General features: G+C 26.3%; 2 protein-coding genes across 8 annotated transcripts in view; one reads left to right on the forward strand and one right to left on the reverse strand.

Moving 5' to 3' along the window:
- The window catches only part of LOC107452300 (PAT complex subunit CCDC47), a 17107-nt gene extending 15939 nt beyond the window's left edge, over window positions 1-1168 (reverse strand). The window contains exon 1 of one of the 4 annotated variants that reach the window (XM_016068674.4): window positions 856-1041. The gene's annotated coding sequence lies outside the window, so the exon portion shown is untranslated. Of the gene's footprint in view, window positions 1-513 lie in introns of all 4 variants that reach the window. The other 3 variants (XM_071178592.2, XM_016068672.4, XM_016068673.3) reach the window with 3 other exon arrangements.
- mlt (tubulin folding cofactor E like protein mlt) lies at window positions 1086-20336 on the forward strand. 4 transcript variants are annotated; one of them, XM_043043115.3, is made up of 6 exons: window positions 1086-1196; window positions 4921-5193; window positions 7085-7260; window positions 11470-11812; window positions 16007-16158; window positions 19833-20336. In XM_043043115.3, exons 1-6 carry the CDS (start codon window positions 1176-1178, stop codon window positions 20149-20151), a joined length of 1284 nt encoding a protein of 427 aa, XP_042899049.1. In that variant the 5' UTR covers window positions 1086-1175; the 3' UTR covers window positions 20152-20336. The 4 variants fall into 4 exon arrangements, with proteins under 4 accessions (XP_042899049.1, XP_015924161.1, XP_015924162.1 ...); XM_016068675.5 differs by lacking the exon at window positions 1086-1196 and adding an exon at window positions 1203-1344; XM_016068676.4 differs by lacking the exon at window positions 1086-1196 and adding an exon at window positions 1457-1581.
- The last annotated feature ends 249 nt before the right edge of the window (window positions 20337-20585 follow it).

A 20585-nucleotide genomic window follows, 5' to 3' on the forward strand; every position in this document is an offset into this window, starting at 1 on the left:
GCCATACAAATAAATGAAAAAAAAAAAAAAATTTCACTGAATAAATACTGCAGCCTTAAAATTATTTGATTAATGTAGATAGTTTCAATTTAGTCAAAACCATCAATGCAATTTTTAAAATAGATTCTTTTAAAACAGAATAAAATTGATTTAAATGGATTAGCAATAAAAATATCAAATGAATTTTCATTTATTTTAAAAAGCATTACTTAAGCACCTGAACAGAGTTAGTGAGTATAAGTAGAGAATGGGTTGGTCGAGAATGGCTTAACTAAATGTATCTAATAAAAATGGTTTTTGTCAAATTTTTGACATGAAAAAACATTTATTAAATAAGAAAAAATCGTTTCGAAAATATGCTATGAAACTATTTAAAAACTTAAATTAATAGTATAGTAATTGTAACTTTTATGTCAATAAAATTAAATGAGACAATTTTTAATCCATTGACTTATAAAATCAAAAGTTTTATAAATGTAAGTATTTAATTAAATTACTCTACACATAACTTACTAGATATGGCTACGTTTTCAGTGTTTCAGTCTATTACATGATAAGCGCGTGTAGTTATTTTGGTACTCGTTTTTAGGTTACTAGTAGACGACATAAAAAAGGAAGCAAAGTAAAAAAACGATTATAAAAATAGACTTAAACAAAAACTAAATGAAATAAGAGTTTCCAGGAGTGAAAAATTGCGTAATATACAATACCAATTAAGATATTTCTCTTTGCATGGCAAAATAAATATAATTTATTAATTAAGAAAGCAATCGATAGTTTGATTGCTTAAAAATTTACAAGTATTTATTTTCAATAAATATTAAATTTCAAAAGATAAAATTAGTACTAATTTACTTTAGTTATTTTGCAGTGATCAGCTTTATTCCGGATAGTAAACAGACAGACTCACAGTCAATCATCAACATCAATTATCATTTCATTGATGATTTGATACCTGCTTACGTTTCTTAAAATTGATTACTTTCAGTATTTTTTTTTTCTTTAATATTATTTAAAATGATTTTTTAAGCAATTAGACATGTTTATAAATTTTAGGAATGCAAACATGTACAGCTTGATTAAAGTTTTTTGATCAATATTATCGTTATTATTATTATTATTTTTTTTTGTCAATAACGTCTGCTGTACAAGTACTCAAATCATGAAGAACAGAAATGAAGAGTTATTCGATCAAGGTTATGTAGTGGTTTGATTGTTTGTGTTTTTAACGAATTTTAATGTTTACAAACTTATGAGAGTTCTGTCTCCTCTTGAATATTTTCATAATTGTGAATTCGAATTTCTTAAGCCAGTTTCCATAAATCAGTGCTTCTACATGAAAAAGTAATATTTCATAAATCTTTTTTTGAGATTTAAAAGATTTGTTGAAAATATTTAATTCCTTCGCATATTTTGCCTTTGACGTCAGCTGATCAGGAACGTGCTATTTGTTGACATTTATAACAAATTCATACGAGAAATTTTTGAATATATTTTAATCGTTTTCAATTTTTCTCTAATAAATGTTCGATTTTGTGAATAGAAATTTGTTTATTCTTTATCACATATAACGTTAAAAATGTAATTTGTATATTTTTTCACTTTCCTCTTACTTTGCAACTTTTAATTTTTTATGCAATTATTAAAATAATAACAATCGAATTAATTTAGAATAATTTTGAAAATTTCATTACATGAAAATTGAATTTGATTTGTGCTGTTTTGTAAATAAGATAAGTTGGGTATAATTAATAAAGCTTTTTCCTATGACACCTAACCATAAAATTTGATTAAAAAAAAACTACTTGATCGAAATAAGTATAGCTAATTAATTGATCCAAATAATTATCTAAATCAAATAACTGAATGTAATTTAGATTTTGATAAATATTTTTTTAGAATTTCCATAAGTATAAGCTTATGCATTATATTAAGCTTAAGTTGCATAATTTGAGCCTCAATTAGTTTTTTTGTGAAGAGGAAGTTATTGATTTTGTGGGGCCATTTGCACCTTGTTATCTATAATTTACAATTTTTGAAACTATAAATTTTCAGTGTGTCAACATTTCTATATTATTATTATATTGTAACCCCACAGAACTGTGGTAAAAGAATACCTAATTTTTAAAAATCATTTAGTTGCATTCTTTCAGAAGCTTAAGGTGAAATTTTAAATAAGCTTTTAAAATTATTTTTGTATTCATATAATATATTGAAATAATAATAGAAGCAGTTGTATGTTGAATTTTTATTATATATATTTGTTGTGTTATGAAATACACAATTATATTCGAGTCTCTTAATTTTTTATGTCTTTATAAAAAAATATGTTTGGCCAAATATTTTGCTATTGTTTTTTTTTTTATAGTTAAGAAGATGTTATAAAGCACAAAGATGGCCAAAGTCTACCTAAAAAATTTATTTATTTATATTTTTAGCATATAGGTACATATATGACGATATACAATTTAATTATTAAAAACAAAGTGATTTCAAAGGTTTTTTAGTTTATTGATTAAATCTTGATGTTAAAATTTAAATTGAAAAATGTTGCAGGTTTGATACATAGATACTATCTTCTCAGAAACTTGGGGCAAAATTTAAAATGAAAATTTTTCCAAATGAAAATTTTGCGAAACAAAAATTTAAAATTAATCTATTTGCAGGTTTAATATAGAGATATTATTCTCTTAGAAGATACATTGAATCCAGGTAAATTATACCAAATTTAAATACTTTTATCAACTAGAGAGGAGTAGGGAAATTATGACGTGGCTATGCAACGCATGTCTGGTTATCTTCCTAAGAGGTTGATCAACTTCCTTCTCTCTGTCTTGACAGCAGAAGTTTATCTTTCCATCTTATTTACATGTTTACAGTAAGAAATATAGTTAACTTAAAAGAAATTCAAAAATTGTAATCGAATACCACAGTAATAATAAATTAATCAAATGCGAAAATCTTTAAAAAATCTAGATAATGAAATATTTTATGTAAGTCAAGACTGTAATTAACATGTTCTGTTAGACGATGACTCTCTTTATTTATGAATAAAATAGTAAAATTAAATAAATGGAATTATATGGGAATTTTAAGCTTATTTAAAGGAAAACTTTTGACTCAATGGTAAAACTCATAGCCACTGTTAATAATATTTCTAGATGTTAATAATAATAATTTTTAAAACTCAACAGATGGCGCTCTGTGCAGTAATGTAAAATCATTTTTGTTATCAGTTTCCTCCATGCCACTGTATCATGAACATCTTCCATGTTTTTGTTATTAAATATATTATGTTAAAGGCGTTTGTAATGATTTAAAACCCCGAGATCATCCTATATAACAGCCACCCCCTGGCAATCCTCTAGATATATATATTAGGGATGTAGCGAATATTCTGCCTCAATTCGGTATTCAGCCCTTTTGCCAAATATTTAGTTAGCCGAATGTTTGGCCAAGTATTCAGCAAAATATTTTTCAAATTTTTTTTTTTTGGTAATTTGTATATATTTAACGAATAATTATCAAAGTTGTATTTTTTTCTATACATATATATTATTAGAACTTATTAGTTTATGCTCTGAATGACAAATGGAAAAGCAAAATTTGAAGAATTAGAACTAGGTTACTTTACACTAAATCATGAGTTTTTTTTAACTACAAATCAATTTTATGGTTTTTTTCACCACTTTTTGTTTTAAGAACTAAGAACTTCTTTCGTTTTTACTTGTTTAAGTATAGTGCAGCATTTTAACATGTTAAGTTGTTTCGAACAATTTATTATTTTATTGTCACTTTTTCCAGTGCAGTAAAACAGATCATCAATGACATAGAAAACTGTGATTCTCATCATTAAAGTTATATTTCAGAACTAAGAACAATTTTTTTTTTCTGTTTCTCTTTCACTTTTTTTTATTAATTTTTCTTCTTATTAGCATTTTTTAATTTTTAAGGAGCATATTTAATGAATCTTATTCTTTCATGGGGAGACACTTTTTTTTATAAAAATACAGCAATGTGAAAAAGATAAATTGAGGTTTTTAATGATACATTTTTAGTTTAAAAATTAAATTTTTTAAAAATGATTTTTGTTTTAATTTCTATTTAACTTTCTCTTTTTTTGAAATTTTTATTTTGCTTTTATAAAGCTTTTTATTATGATGTGGCAATTATGATGATTTCTATTAGACTCTATAATTTTTTTCTAATTTTTCTTTAAAATACAGTAATTGGAAAACTGAGATGTTTAGTATTAAAATTTTCTTTTGAAAATTAAGATTGGTTTTTTGCTTTTGTTTAAATTTTTTTTATGAGAATTTATGTGGCATTTTTATAAACCTTTCTGATAGATTATATAACTTTTAGCATTTTATGAAAAACTTTTTTTTCTTTCTGGAAAGTATTATTTTTGCTATTCAAGTTTTGTTTTAAGAAATATGAGGGAATTTTTTTTTCTTTTTCCTTTTTTTCCCCCAATAGCTGTTAGTCAGTTTTTTTTAAAATTTTATCTTAAATATATCTAATTATTGTAATATCTAATTATCTTTATTACCTTAAATATTTCTATTATTTTTCTTCTTTACCCCATACCAATAATTTGGCTAAGTTTTGATTATTTTTCAATAATGACTAAACTTATTTATGAATAAGAAACATTGATTAATGATTTAAAAAAAATAATGTTGCTATTCAACCGCCAAATATTTTCTATTCAGCTGAATCACTATTCGTTACATACGTAATATATATATTTAAATTCTTTGAAGTTTTCTATTATAAATGTTGAGAAATATTTCCAAATATTTTTTTCAAATAATATTAAAGTTAATATGTAATGAAAATTTTATGTCTGATGGGAAAAAAGTTTTTTAATGTTTTTATTATATCAAATATCTTCTGATAAAGTTTAATTTTTTTTAGCTTGTTACGATGACATCTTGTTCCTTTTCTGAAGCACTTGAAATACGTTATGCAGAAGATGTGGATTCAAATCCTATAGAGCCATGTGAAATTTTTCTAGTGGGTAGTTTTCCTGGAAGGTCAAGCCCAAGTGGGAGATTAGTTTTGCCTCGAATTCTTGCCTTGAATCGTTGTGATATTGACAGAGCTGGTGCATTGCACAAAATTGAAGAACTTTGTCACGATGTAGAAGAACTTGACCTTGGTCAAAATGAATTATGTGATTTGACTGAGGTATATTTTAATTCTGCTATTACATTATTAAAACCATTTAAGATGAAATTGTTAAAAAGAATACTTTAATACTACATTTAAATTTCTCTCTCCATTTATTGGTTATGCTCGATGTATTATAAAAATAGGATTGTGTTATTTGTATTAAAAGAACTTTGATTAATTAAAGTCAACAAGTTTGATAGTTTTTTATTAATAATAAAAATAATTTTTTTAAAATTTTAATATTAATAAAATATATAATAAGAAAATATTATAATATTTTCTTTTCTTTTTTAAATCTTAAAAGCATTTTTAAGAATTTTTTAAAACTTTTTCTTTATAGTCCAAAGGTTAGGGAAACATTTATTCTTGAGGTGGATGTACTTTTGTTGATTTATATTTTTTCCAACATGTTTAATTGTAAACCACTGGAACAATTTCATTTGGAATTAGAGTATTGGCTGCTTGTTGTTGCTGCTTGTTGTGTATTTTCAACAATTGCAACAGTTCTCACTGAAAAAAAAACAAATGATCGAAGTTTAACCCCGCCCCATCAGGGGTCACCCGTAGAATACTATAGACTCTAAGTGTGCGCGTGACCTTTCAGCAAAAGAAAAAGAGGATTAGAAAAGGAAGGATTGGTGGCGATCCATGGCAACACGTCGGAAAAATGGGCAAGGGAGGCAGAAGCAACTCCAGGGAAAATCCTGGTTGATGTGGGTTGGGCGCAGCGACCTCACCAAGATCCAAAGATTCTCTGCCCCCAACCAGAAGGCGTCAAAGAAGTTAAATCTTAAAATTAACAAAAGTAGTTACTCAGAAAATAGAATTTGGGAGTTTGAGTGTGCAAACATAATAGGTGAGGCATCAATAAATAATAAAAAAATACATAGAAAAAAGGTAACAATGAAAATACAAATGGTAAAGAAAATAAATTCACCTGGAATCATTTATTGCTACTGAATTAAATAATGAATTATACATTTTGTCGTATGTTCCATTTCCATTTTGCAGTTTAAACGTTAGAGTTTTTCCTCAATGATTAAGCTGGTTCGCTCTTCTCCATGAATGTAAATTTTTATTAAAGCATATATTTCTTGGCTTTGAAATCTAGTTGAAAATTACATGGTTATGGAGTTGAATATTAAAAATTCTATGGTTGCTCTTAGAAAAAAGGAAATATAAAGGCTATTGGAAACAATGTTCTTTTTATTTTTGTTTAAAACGCTGTGCTAATTTTATGTCTTCTTGAAAAAGGTAATACTAGACTTCGATAAAGTGAAAAACTTTCTGCAAATACAAAATCTCAATTAAAAAACATTCTGCACGCAATTTATTGACTCTTACAACTAATTTTTATCCTTATTTTCTCTTAATTTTGGTTAAATTTGTTCAAAAATTACAGTTTTTTTTAATAAGTGCTTTATAAGTTTTATAAAACTATATAATGATTATTATATATGCCAGCAAATATTTCTTTAAATTTAGCAGTTTTTTGAAAATATATAACTAGTTATTTTCATAACTTGTTTCACATTATACTTAACTTTTTTTTGTAAATTCAAAATCTAAGTCGATCAGAAACATTTCATAGCTAACATTTGATAAATATTTCTATAAGAATAATTTTTTAATTCTTCTACACTTAAATAATTTTGCTTTATTTCACTACTCATTTTACTATAGATAATAGTGGTTCAAAAAAATATCAATAGCAAGATAGAATAGGTGAGAAATATTGAATGTGAAAGATTTTTTTTTATAATGAATAAAAAGGTTTCGCACAATGGTGACAAACTTTCTGTCAAGTTTGTGAGCATTGTGCATGTCTATGTAATACAATATTTTTTGTGTTTAAATTATATGGCAGAGATTTTTTAAAATATATAAACATTATTTTTTTTTCCAGATTGATAACATATTGCAGCACATGCCAAACTTGTCCTTTTTGAATTTGAGTCATAACAATATGAAAGATGCAATTCCTATACATTTCACTAAAAGAGAAAATTTACAGAGTTTAGTTTTAAATCACACTTATGTTCCATGGACTGTTGTTGGTAAATTTTTAGAAGCCATGCCAAAGTAAGTATTTTTTTTCATCAATTTTTGCCGTTACAATAATAACGGGCACTGATTTTTTATGCACCTGCAACTATTTTATGGAATTTTTTCTACCCCAGCATTGGCGATAATAATTTCCAATATGGGATACTGATTGCACTTGTGCATGCATATAAGTGTGATGTCATGATTGGGAGAGTGGGAGAAGTAAAAGTTTTGACTTGATACCTTCAATAATTTTTTTTTTTTTTTTTTAAGTTTAAGTGTCATTGCCGAAATAAATTTGTCTAGAATTCACTTCACTGAAACACTTTTTTTAAAAATGATTAATTGTCCATTTGTTTTGCTAATAGTAGATCGTGACTTTGAAGGGATAAAGATGTACAAATTCTTCATGCATATATACTTATTTTGTGTTTATATTAAGGTTCAGTGTCATTGCTAAATATAAATCTGCCTTGAATCCACTACAAGTATGTTTTTTTAAGGTTAAAGAATTGCCTGGATTTTTTTTAATCTGTTCGGATAAATTAAGAAAGTCCAAATTAATTTTGAAGAGAAACGTAGAATCCTAGTACACCATGGGAGCGGGAATATCATTTTTAGTTAGATGTGTGTTTTATTCTTTTGTCCAAATTAAGTTGACATATTCTATATAATTTTTTAGTTACAAGTGCAAAGAAAATTAAACGGTAGAATTTTCTTATTTCTCAGAAATTTTTTTGGTAAACTGTCTCTAAAATAACATTTTTTCTGCTTTAAATTCAGGAATTTCAATGTCAATTTCCAAATACTAATACTCATATAATAATTTTGTTTACTTTGTTAAATATAAATATATATATATTTCTATCATAAGTATCTTCTTTTCAGGTAGTAAGAAAAAATGACAAAAAGAAAACATATTATTGTGATAAAAAAGGTCAATTTAATTGTTCTTTGAAATGTAACAAGGATAAAAGTTTATCCTAAATTAGAAAAATTCTTTGAAATATCCATATGGATGTGCTGCTTACATGTATTTTTACCGTGGCCAATGCTTCAAAACTGTTTCATAAAATTTATCTGCAGTTATTCTTAATATAATTTTGTAACGAGAACTTTTAAGTTTTTGTAAGATGTGTAGCCACAATCTTTTTTGTTTATTGAATTATTTTTGTCACTTAAACTAACTAACTGCATTAACTACAAAAAGAAAGAAGTTTTGATAAAATAGCAAAACTAAAATTCAGCATGTTTACATCTCATCAACTTAACAAAATTTATCACCCAGAACAACACATGCTTATTGAATATAAAAATTTTAAAGAAATTTTAATGCTAATTATAAATTTAAAAGCATCTAACTTATTAAATTTTGTAAGTACAGTGCAGAAAAGTACAAAATTGCTCCTTAAATAACTTTTGATTTAGTGATCATATCTTGCACTAGAACTCAATCTTAATGTTTTAAAGGAGTGACCCTTTTAAACCATTAAACATAGGGTAGTAATGAAATCAGACATGAAAATGTATTTTCTCTGGTTTAATGTACCATTTTTTCCATGGATTTGGATACCTGATCCTCAAAATATAGGGTGTTACCACTCTGAGGAAATTATGGCCTTAAAAGTTTGGTTAGGAGTGCGATCCAAAATTTAGACATCTTAATGTTAATTTTATTTTTTGCATAATTTCCCATATCTCAAGACTTTGTACACAATTAAATTTTTTAAAATTTTTGTACACAATTAAATTCATTTATCGAAAGCAAAAAGTAATTTATGATTATTTGTCATTTTATATTTTATTTTAAAATAGCTGAACAGTTTCTAATTGTATGGTATATAAAATTTTACATTATTTTAAATAGGAAAAGTAGACCTTCTTTGTTATTCAGCAAAAAAAGCATTAAATTTAAAATAAGAACTCTTAAATGTAAATGCAACAATACATGTAACACAAGTAACTATGGAATTACCCTGCTGCATTGTGTGTTAAGAATTTCGTTGCATGTGGAAACATTTAATGTGACTGAGGGGTTAATTTTTCTTGCTATGGATTGGCTAAAACCATGATTAAAGATTGGTATAATTTTAAGAATTTTTTGAAGGAAAGAAATAGAATACACATTTATAAGTGAGTAACTTCACACTGTATATGAATGTTTTTTTAATAATATGCCTGTTTAACTTATTAAATAATTGTTTCGTGTGTATATATCACTGTATTTTATATGAAACATGTAGTAGAGATGTAACAAAACATGCTTAGTATTATAAAATAGTTTTGAGTGCCCATGTTATATTTTTATGAAATTTGTGGCTGGCTGGTAACAAAACTGTCTCTTGGAATGTTTGATATAGATTCTCTGTTTTTTTTAAAATTTTTTATATTTTATTTTATTAATTTATTTATTTTTACAAATTGCATGTTTTGTTAAAAAGTAACTGAATTGCAAGTGAACTTCTCATTTAATAGGATTAAAATATTTGATTTCGTTTTCGGCATGTGACAAAAGCAGTGCCAATAAAAATGTGCAAAAATTGTTTACCGAAAAAAAAGAAAAAGTAAAAAAAATCATCAAACATCGGGTGCAGGCATATAACAAATCAGTTTCTTATAATGTTAATTATAACTATGATTAAAAAAAAAATTGCTGTTAGAAATGTTTGATAAAAATAGAATAAATGTGTAATTTACCTTGCGACTTTTAGGTCATGAAATTTTTTAATCTATTGCTTGTCATTTTCACTTTTACTTATAAAGATAATTGAATTATATCAATTTTCAGAAAATATATAACTTAGTCTGCTTTTTAAAGAAAAATTAGTCATAATTTCTAATTAAATCAGTCAAGAAATTTTTAAAGAAATTCTGTTCCTTTTCTTGTAAGGTCTGAAAGTTTGTCATATATCTGTACAACCTTGCCTAATATTTTATTAAGCGAGCAAAAAAAAAAAAAAGAAAAAAAGAAAGAAAAATTATTAATTTACTCTGTAAAAATACTTTAATTTAAAGTGCAAATATCCTACATTCGACTAAAAATAATCTGATAATGGTTAATAAATTAAATGAGTGGTGTAATTTTTGGAGAATAATTTAGAGAAATTTAATTTATCAAATTAAAGTAAAAGAAATGAAACAAATAGTTAGATCTCTAACACTTAACTAAAATATCTTTTACACATAGCCTTAATCTTTAACACTAAACTACTAACGCATATAGTTTACTATTTTAACTTACCATATAAAATTTAATTCTCAGAAAAAAAAAAACTTTTTTTTTCTTGCATTAGCCTAAAACTTTCAATGCATTTTATATAGCTATATTACACTCTTATTTTCAGAAACCTTTGATGTTGATAATTTTTTAACATACAGTTTTGCCCAATATTTCTTAGCTTCAATTTTGTAACGTCTTTTTTATAATCTTCTTTCATCTTTACATGTAACTACTACTATTGGAACTATATAATTGCAAACATTTCTTTCAGTGCATTAAAAGATCAAATCTTAATTTATACCTTTATCAAAGAATGTTGTACAGAAAGAAAGAAAAAAATCTAGTAATCTTTTAAGAAAAATGATAATTGTTTTACTTTTCTTCCCCTTTGGGACCTGAGGTATGTTGGGAAATCAAACTTGTTGAATGATCTGGGGAGCTTCACCAGCCTATTTTTTTTTTAGTTTCTCCAAAAATGTAGTAGCTATAATGAAGCTTTGAAAAAAAACTTATCTTTTATTTCTCTATCATAAACAATAATGCAACATCATAAAAATCATTGATATATTTATGTTTTCTTTTTTATTGTTATTTTCTGCCAGCCGAAATGTTGGATTTGTAGTCACAAGAATAATTGGGTTTCACCATATTTAATAATGATAAAACCTATATCGTAATGCTTTTAACATTCTTTCGTGGGGTGTCAGATAAAATGGTTTAGTTAAAATCGTTTTAGTAAAAAGTTAAAATAGTTTTAATTGTTAAAATTTTTTTTGTTGATAGTTTTAGTAATATACATTAATAATAAAACACAAAATTTTGATTATTGTGCAAAGCATATTTAAAATTTTTCCAGTATATGTAATTGTGCCTATATTATTATCATTTCGAATGAATTAAATCTCTATAGTAAAGTTTGATATTTTACTTTTCTGAATGCTCTTCCTAAGTGAATATAAATGGCTTTACAACTGACATGTTTATAAAGTTAGTTGTTATAAACTGTATTGTCATTTTTTTTGCAGCATCCAGGAGTTACATTTAAGTCTTAATGATTACCGGTGTATTGATTTACCTTCGAATAAGCAGTACCCAAATTTGAAACAGTTGTATATTTGCGGTAATCCTTTTACATCCTGGAATGATGTTGCTTTAATTGGAAAGATATTTCCTAACTTAGAATCATTAGTTATGGCTGACACTCACATTTCCTCCATCCCTGATCCACCATCATGGCATCATCTTTTTCCCCATCTTCAGTCTTTGAATTTTAACAATGCACCTTTAAGTGACTGGAAAGACATTGATAAATTAAACCATTTCCAAAAGCTTGAAGATGTTAGATTACTTGGGATATCTGTTTTGGATGTGAGTATTCTTTTAATCATAATATTGTGGATTAGAGATTAAAATGAACCTTTAACTTATATGTTTAATAGCTTTGAGAGCTGATCAACATGTAAAATAAGCATGGATTAACTGAAAAGCAATATGAACTCACCTAGAGAAAACTTGAAATTTGAGAATATTAAAAAATAAAATTCCATAACTATGATATTTATTATTTATTTGCTACTTTTTAAATTCTGTTTTGAATCATGGCTCTATCTATCATGATGTATTTTTATAGATGTGTCAAATTTATCTTCTGCTTACTTTTTCAATAATTTTAATTTTTTATTTTATCAGTGAGATTTATTTTGTTATACTAACAAGGGAAGTATGCATCTTGAAAATTATTATTGAAACAAAGTTAAGTATAAATTAAGGAGCGTGGTTAAAAAACCTTGGATAGCATACGAATTAGCTGCCAGATTTACTTCTAGGGCAGGGATGGGTAAACTGTTTTGGTCGAGGGCAAAAAATCGAGAAAAAAAATGTTTAGTGGGTCAAGTAAAAACTTCAAAAAAAAAAAGTAATTTTTTTTTCTTCAAAAAAGCGATATACAAGTTTTAATTTAAATATTTAGTGAGATGAATGAGATTGAATTGATTCATTTTTAAAAGTTCCTTATATTGACGTTCGAAGTGAGATGTGCTTATTTTAAGACATGAGGCTGAATGCTTGTCTGTTAGTCTACTTCTGAAATGATTTTTTCTATGGTTCATAGTTGAAAACTCTTGTTCACATCTATAAGGAAACATAGCACTGATTTTCTGGACATGAAATATTAGATTTTGGAAACTAACTTTTGGTAATGATTTGTAACACTCTAACTTTGCCATATTTAGAAGCAACTGCTTCAGATGATTGTTAGATTGTCCGCTCGTTGGAACTTAAGATGCGCAGTCTGCCACATGTCAAGTACAATTCACTTATATTAGATTCCGTAAGTTTGCTCATCGAGAAAGACAAACGCTAGTTGGAGCCAATCTACGGCTATTCTATAAAGAACTCCTGCCTCCAACATTTTACCAATTGAAGCTGTCTGTCCTAACTATTTTCATCAATTTATGATTTGTAGAACAAAAATAGAGAAAGTAAAAAGGTCATCAGTACTTTGTTAAAAAAGAAGGAACAGAAATAGCTTTAAACAAAGTCGACAAGAAAATGAATGTATATTGTTTATATTTGCCACGGATCGGCAAATTAAAATTCTATCAGCGGGCCGGATAAAACCTTCCAACGGGCCACAGTTGGCCCGCGGGCCGTAGTTTGCCCATCCCTGTTCTAGGGTAAAATATGTCTCATTAAAATTTCAGTCTGTTTGCTTTTAGACTAATAAAACTTTTAATATGATGCTTATTCAGAATGTAACGGTTAGGCTGTTCGCCTTCTACCGAAGAGGTCTGGGCTTCAAATCACAGGTGGGACATTTGAATTTTATCTCTAATTTTCTTTATATTTTATTCAGTTTATAAATGATTATTTTTTTAATATTGATTGATTTTTCTCAAAAAATAAATTTTTTAAGACAAAAAAATAAAGATATTTATTTTTTCTAAATATTTTTTAATTTAAATATATGGATTATTCTGAAAAAGTTACGAAGTTTTAATCAAAATTTTAAATAAAAAATTTTTCAACTTAATTTTGAATTTTAAAAAATTTCTAAATTTTGTAAGTTTAAAAAATTACAAAACTTTAACTTAAATTTTAAATTAAAACATTTTCTTTAAAAAATAATCCATATAGTTTATAAAAAAATTACTATAAATTTTTTTGTAATTTAAATTTTTTCAAAAACGCAATTTAAATAAAAAATAATAATTTATAAATTACATAAACATCTTGATAATCAACAATCTTTTTAAAAAAGAAAATTAGAGATAAAATTTAATCGTCCCATCTGGTACTGAACCTCTCTTAGAAAGCAGACAGCCTTACTATTGCACCATGAATATATATCAGCTTGAAAGATTTTCTTAGCTTAAAAGTAAATGAACTGAACCTTTAATACCGTGTATTTTACCCTAGGGGCCAGATTTAGCTTTTAATTTGTCCTGTAAACAAGGTTTTCAAGCATGATTTAAACTTTGATTTAATAGAAAATTTTCCGATGCGTAATTCCTTAGAAATAATTTTTTTTACGAAACTAAATATGTAACCACTAATGAAACATTATTGTATTAAAATTTATGTTAATTGTTATTTATTTATGATTATTATTATAATTTTTTTATATCTTTTTTTTTATTATCCAGAAAAGTCTATTTTCTAAACTTGCAGAAGTCCCAATGATTCCAGATCTGAAACTTTCAACTGTATTTAGTATTTTAATTTGTAAAAAACATTTAGTGAGTTTTTATAGTATAGTCAAAAATCAAATAAGAATTTAAATATAAAATTGTAAATAAAATTGCAATGGTAACCAAGCAAAATGATCAGGTTTAAATTTCACCCAAATCCAATCAAACGCTGAATATGTGAAACAAAATCTGTGTTATTTCTGTAATCTGAAAAATTTTGGGATCTTTTAGTTGATTAATTTTAGAGAGATAATCAGAGAAAGAAGTAAAAGTTAATCAATTACAATTTGATAAAGATAATTAGTTACTTGTTACAGCAATTAAAAGAGACTAAGAAAGCACATGATCATTAACCCACTGACGGTTCTGCACGTAAAAAGTCGTATTTTAACCTGCAGTCTTCTCTGCATAGCAAAACCGGTTTTCCCATGTTAACTAATAGGGGAACTGTGTGTAGGGGAGAAACATTCTCCCAATTTTACCCATTTCCTTAACCGCCAGTGGGTTAAGAACCATTATTAAAAATTGGTATATGATTACACCAAACTATATAATAAGATATTTGTTAAATTTCTGTTGTATCAAATAAATTTAGTTAGAATAGAGGTTCACTCCTGTTTGGTATTTATGAAAAGCCACACAAAATGCAATCTTTATAAAGGAAAGGGCTTGGGACATACAGTGATAAGCCACATTTTCTAAAAGATAAATGTTTATATCACACTAATCCTTAGTAATGTTTCCAAAAAAGTACTTTAAAAATTTCCGCTAGTTAACAACATAATACAGTCAGACCTCGATATAAAGTCACCCTAAGGGACATAGCAAAAGTGACCTTCTAAGCGGGGTGACCTTTTAACCGATTCATTAGCAGTTCATAACTAAGTACGTAAATAGTACACATTGTGATTTTTTAAACCGATATAAATGGTAATACAAACGAAAACGATCGGCCATAAATTAAATATTTAAGTCAATAAATTTTAACAGAATTAATAAAGAATTAAAGAAAGTTAGATTTTTGAAAAAATTTTGATTTAAAATAAAGCTGTTTACAAATTTCCTCAAAGTGTACATACATACATTACATCTAACTTTATTTAAAATAATCAATTATGCAGGTCCGTCTCGTTTTTGGTTTCATTTTTCGAACAATGTTTTCTAGATTTTGTAACTTCTCAAAATGTTCCTCAGCTCCCTCATGGTTTGTAAAAACATTTCATACGACATTTATTGCGTTGAAGGCTTTCCTTTGGGATACAACTACAGTCTCAGGATCACTGTCATTGTCCACAACTTGTGAAATTTGTAAAACAATTTCAGAAATTGTAGCTTCAGAAGTGGTGACAATTTCCTCATCAATCAAACCATATTCAACCTCCCCTTCAATAGCATGGCCGGGATTTTTCAAATCTTCCATCAGAACAGATAGAGGAATATCGTCTCCTTCTTTGGTTTCGTCATCCACGATATTCAGAGAACTCACAAAACCAGCATGACGAAAACAATTTGCTATGCATGTGGTGGACACCATGTTACGCCCCAGATAAAAATGACCTTATAAGCGATAACGATTTTTAAAACTTGACCATATATCGGATAATCTGTAACAAAGAATTCCTATTCAGTGAGCCAGAACTTTGGAAAAGTGACCTTATATGCGGGGTGACCTTATATGCGGATGACCTTATATCGAGGTCTGACTTTATATAGTAGTGTCTTTTTTCCTACCTAGAAATCCTGTTGCTTTTTACAAAAAACGCTTTTAAAGGAAACTTTTTTCTGGACAATTTTAAACATGGCTTATCATTAGATTCTAGTCCCTTCAGATGTATATTTTTCATATACACTTATGGAAATGTTATAATTTCAGAACTTAAATGATCTTGAGAGACGTCAGCATTTAATTGCTTATCTTCCTTCTGTGATTCGTTTAAATGGTAGTGCCATACTTCAAAAAGAAAGAGAAGATGCTGAAAGAGCTTTTATTCGGCATTTCTTGTCCAAAAATGAGCGACCTAAAAGGTAAAAATATTTTTTTTTCTGTTTCATTTATGAAAATAAAATATCATTTATGAAATTTCATTTATGAAAATAAAATAATTATTTCATTTATGAAATAATAAGTCTAAAAACTCTGTATTGAAATTATTCTGTTTTTTTTTTTTTTTTTTTTTAAATTCTAAACTTTATTAATTGTTTATTATTAAAATTTTTTTTTGCAAGAGTAAGATAAATAAAAATAAAACCTAATTTTGCAGTTGAAATTTGATTAAATTTTTTTTCTTACATTTATTAAAATTATAATTTTTCAAATCTTTTAAAATAAGTTTCTAATTTTTTAACACTGAATATTAGACTCAATTTAGTTCAAATATTTTATTAATTACCAATAATATTCTGTTCTGTTTTGCTAGCACATAAACTTTAATGTAGTGGAATGAAATGTGGTTTTTAAATTCATAAAACTTGTTTTCTATAATTGATAATGTTTAGAATTTTAGCAACAAATAAGATGTTTTTGTTATTTTAGAATTAAGGGAACTTTCCTGCATGTTGTGACAGACTAGCCATAAAAATTTAAAAGAAAAAAATCCTCTAAATGGCGTTTAATTATCTGTTATAAATTAAAAAAAAATTTTTTTTAGTTTTTTTCTCTTTTAACTAAAAATTTGAGTTTATTTTAATACAGTTAATAAATTACTTCTAGTCAATTGTTTTATATTAAGTTTTATTTATGGTTTATTATGTGTATACATATTGGGGTAGGAAAGAAAGTAAACTTCCTTCTTTTTGTTCCAAATTGATGGATGTCATCAAAAAATTTATTGTAATGCACGGGCAGTTAAAATTATTGTGCAATCTGTAACTCACTATAAGACCGGAACAAATAGTTAACATACCTGAATTAAGTTGCTCATACTGCAACACATTCAGTTTTAGTTATTCTAGTTATTTTATGTGTTTTTTTTTGTTTTTGTTCATATAATTCATGTAGCGTGTTTTATGTAGGTTAAAATTTTCTGCTATGTTTTTTATGTTTTATTTATTTTATGACTTTTTCATGATTGTCTTATGTTTTTATTTGTTTTCTCTATATTTTCTTATTTTACTCTTTTATGTATAGTCCGCAAAAAAACTAGATAAATAAATGAAGGAAAATAAATATTTGAAAAACAAACAATATGAAACTCTCATAAATAACTTTTGATCTAATGATCAGATTATCATGCACTGGAACTTTAACCTAATGGTTCGAGGGCGTCGCCTTAAATATGCTAATGAGGCCATTCAATTATTCAATAAGCAATTTTGGACACTTTTTCGATAATTTTGGACTCCCCATTTGTCAGCAAAAAATAAGCAGCTCGCTTACACAAGAAGATTGTAACATTCACTCCTTGATTCTAGCATGAACTTTGACCTTAACTTTAGTATTCAAGTTTTGGGATTAAATCAAATAAAAAGATGTCCCTTTGCATTTTGCTTTTCATTTAAAGTCATTTTATAAAATTTGGAGTATAATATTCTTTAGGAATCTTGTGCTTTCTTTTGGTATTCAAAACTTTGAATTCTGAAACTCTGCAAAAAGAATTTTTTTTCTACTTTTTTTCTTTTCCTAAATTTAACTTTTATTCCTCACTTGTCATTTTTTTGTTAATTCTTTTATTTTGCTTTTGGATAATTTTAAAATAAGGGGATTTCATTGTCTTATCATTGCTTATTCTCCTCTTTCCCCTTGTCAGCGAAAATAAGCAAATCACCCCCTGAATAAACAAATCACCTAAATAAGCAAAATAACTGTTAGATGCTTATGTAATATTTGAAAGGGACCAATTAATTAGTGCAGATGATATTTTAGGTTAAAAAACTTGGTACAAAAATGTACTTTCATTGAATAAACATACCTTTTTTTTTCATCTCTCAAAATATAAGGGGTAGCTGCACTCTAGAAATGCAATCCCAATAATCTGGTCTGGAGAGTGGTCAAAAGTTTTGACTCCTTAATGTTTATTTTACTTTTTGCTTATTTTGCCACATCTCAAGAACTTTTAAGCAAATCAAAAATTTTTGTGCACAGTTATAAAATTCCTTTATTCAAAGATAATTCCAGGCAAAAAAAATAAATTTTAATAATTATTTTGTCGTTTAAAATTATATTACTTCAAATGATATAAAATTTTCTAAACCTTGCAATTCAAAATTTTTCAGCTATTATTAATAATAAGGGTACTAAAAAATAATTAATAATTATTAAAGTGTATTTTTTTCTATGGAATAATTCAGTCATGACTTAATGTCTTGTCGTTCAAAGAAATATGGACGTTAAACATGGGTACTCAAAACTATAGCAAATATTTACTCATAAATATTGGACTTATTTTGACAAATCCACTGCCAATATAATTAATCCATTTCTTTCCAAATTTTTAAAGTCTGTTCTAAGCATTATGCTTGTTGTGAGCAGTCAAATAGCATATGCACTGAGAGTTAATAAGTTTAACCAAAAATAAAATTTAGAAGAATGATATTACCACATGTTTTATCTCTGAAATAAGCTGCCTATTACAACACTTCGCAAAAAAAGTAAAGAGTTAAGAATTTTGGAATAAGAAAATTATGGTTAATGAGTTAATTTAATCCTTTAAAAACAAACTTACAATGGTTATAGATGCTTATTTTTTTCCCAGGCAAGGATTCGATGTACTCATCTAATTCTCTATAATGAATTAAATTGTTTGTAGCTCAACTGTGTTATGCCGTTTTTGGATTGATGTTCTTGAAATTGAAAAAAAATTAAACAAAATTTCGGACTTTATATTGGAATTGTTCTCATAGACATTAAAATATTGTGTTTATGGAATAGCAAACTGGACTTTGCGTATCATTCGTTGCAATGGAAGCATCACAATGATGGGGAGTGACTGAGGAGCATATACTGTATTCGAATTTATAAATTTTATAATTGTAGGGGAAAACTTTCAATTTGCTTAAGAAGTTCTTAAGATATGGAGAAATACACAAAACGTTAAATTAACATTTGGTGGTTCAAACTTTCCACCACTCTTTTGATTGGCACAATATTTTCCAGATTATAGCTATAACCCATATTTTGAGGGTCATAAATGCAAATCTGTTAAATAAATGAGGTATGTTTATTGAGAGAAAATGTGTTTCTGAGCCTGATTTTATTACTTGAAATATCGTTACCACTAATTAATTAACATATTTAAGGTGAGGCCCTCAATCCAGTAAGATGGAGTGTTAGTACTTGAAAATCTAATCATTAGATAAAAAGTTATCCCAGATGTTTTTTTTTTTGTTTTTTTTTTGCACACTCTGCAAACAAATTATTTGCCTTAGATTTGTTTCAGTTGTTTAGTTACTTAACTCAGTTTTAGGTAATTTTACTCAGTATTAATGTAAGAACCCTAATTCAAGATTTAAAATTTCTATTTGAATTGTTTAATGTAATAAATTTGTTAATCTTGACTTATAATGTTTAATTTAAAAAAAAAATTAATATTGATTAAAAGTTATCATTTAAAAAGATGTGTATTTCAATTTTATAATAAACTTTACCTTGTTGAGGTTGTATATTTTTGTCTAAAATTATTTTAAGATGTTTGTAAATTTAAATAATTATTCACCCACTTTAATTATAGAAGAAATATTAAATAGCTGTTTCTGTTTTATAGATTTTATGATTTAGAAGAAATTCATGGAAAATTGGATCCATTAGTTGATGTTGATTTATCTCCTAAGAAAACTGCTCAAGTGTTTGTTCATTTTTGTGAAGAACAGTCAGTTTTAACCGTAAACTTACAGCAATCAGTTCAAGAGCTTAAAGCTACTCTGAGTGATAAATTTGGCCTAAGACCAGCTAGAATGAGACTGTTTTATGTCGATCAAGATTTGAAAAACGCTTGTGGTCCTGATGAACTACGATATAACAACAGAAAATTATACAGCTATCAAATACGAGATGGTGATGAACTGTTGTTGGACTCAAAATAAATTGACCTTTGAACTAAATTAATTAACATGAACATTAACACTTTATTTCTATTTTAATTAAGATGAAATATTATAGTTATATTCTTATTAAATAAATCAGTTTGAAGAATGCCTTTTAATTACCAAAATTAGTTTGTAGTTTTTTGGAAGAATGGGTTGATTAAATAAACTAAAATGTTTAATTTTATAGACTTAGTTGTAAAATTTTGACTTAATATGGACTGTTGAAATATTTCTTCAAAATTGCTTTGTTTTAAATTAATCTTTGAAAATGGATTGTATTTACTTATTTTCAAAGTAAATTTACTTATTTATTAGTTATAGACTCGTTAAATAAATCTGTTTGAAAAATGCCCTTTAAATTATCAAAATTCGTTTGTATTTTTTTGGAAGAATGGGTTGGTTAAATAAACAAAAAATTTTAATTTTGTGGA

Source organism: Parasteatoda tepidariorum, chromosome 6 (assembly GCF_982258835.1).
Source record: "Parasteatoda tepidariorum strain Cologne lab strain chromosome 6, Ptep-v5.0, whole genome shotgun sequence".
Classification (NCBI taxonomy): Eukaryota; Metazoa; Arthropoda; class Arachnida; order Araneae; family Theridiidae; genus Parasteatoda; species Parasteatoda tepidariorum.

What these genes read in the sequence shown, in the direction of transcription:
- mlt (XM_043043115.3), top strand. Translation starts at nt 1,176, where the DNA reads ATGAAGAGTTATTCGATCAAG. An exon ending in TGAAGAGTTATTCGATCAAG is followed by an intron (nt 1,197 to 4,920) that starts GTTATGTAGTGG and finishes AATTTTTTTTAG; the next exon opens with CTTGTTACGATGACATCTTG. An exon ending in AATTATGTGATTTGACTGAG is followed by an intron (nt 5,194 to 7,084) that starts GTATATTTTAAT and finishes TTTTTTTTCCAG; the next exon opens with ATTGATAACATATTGCAGCA.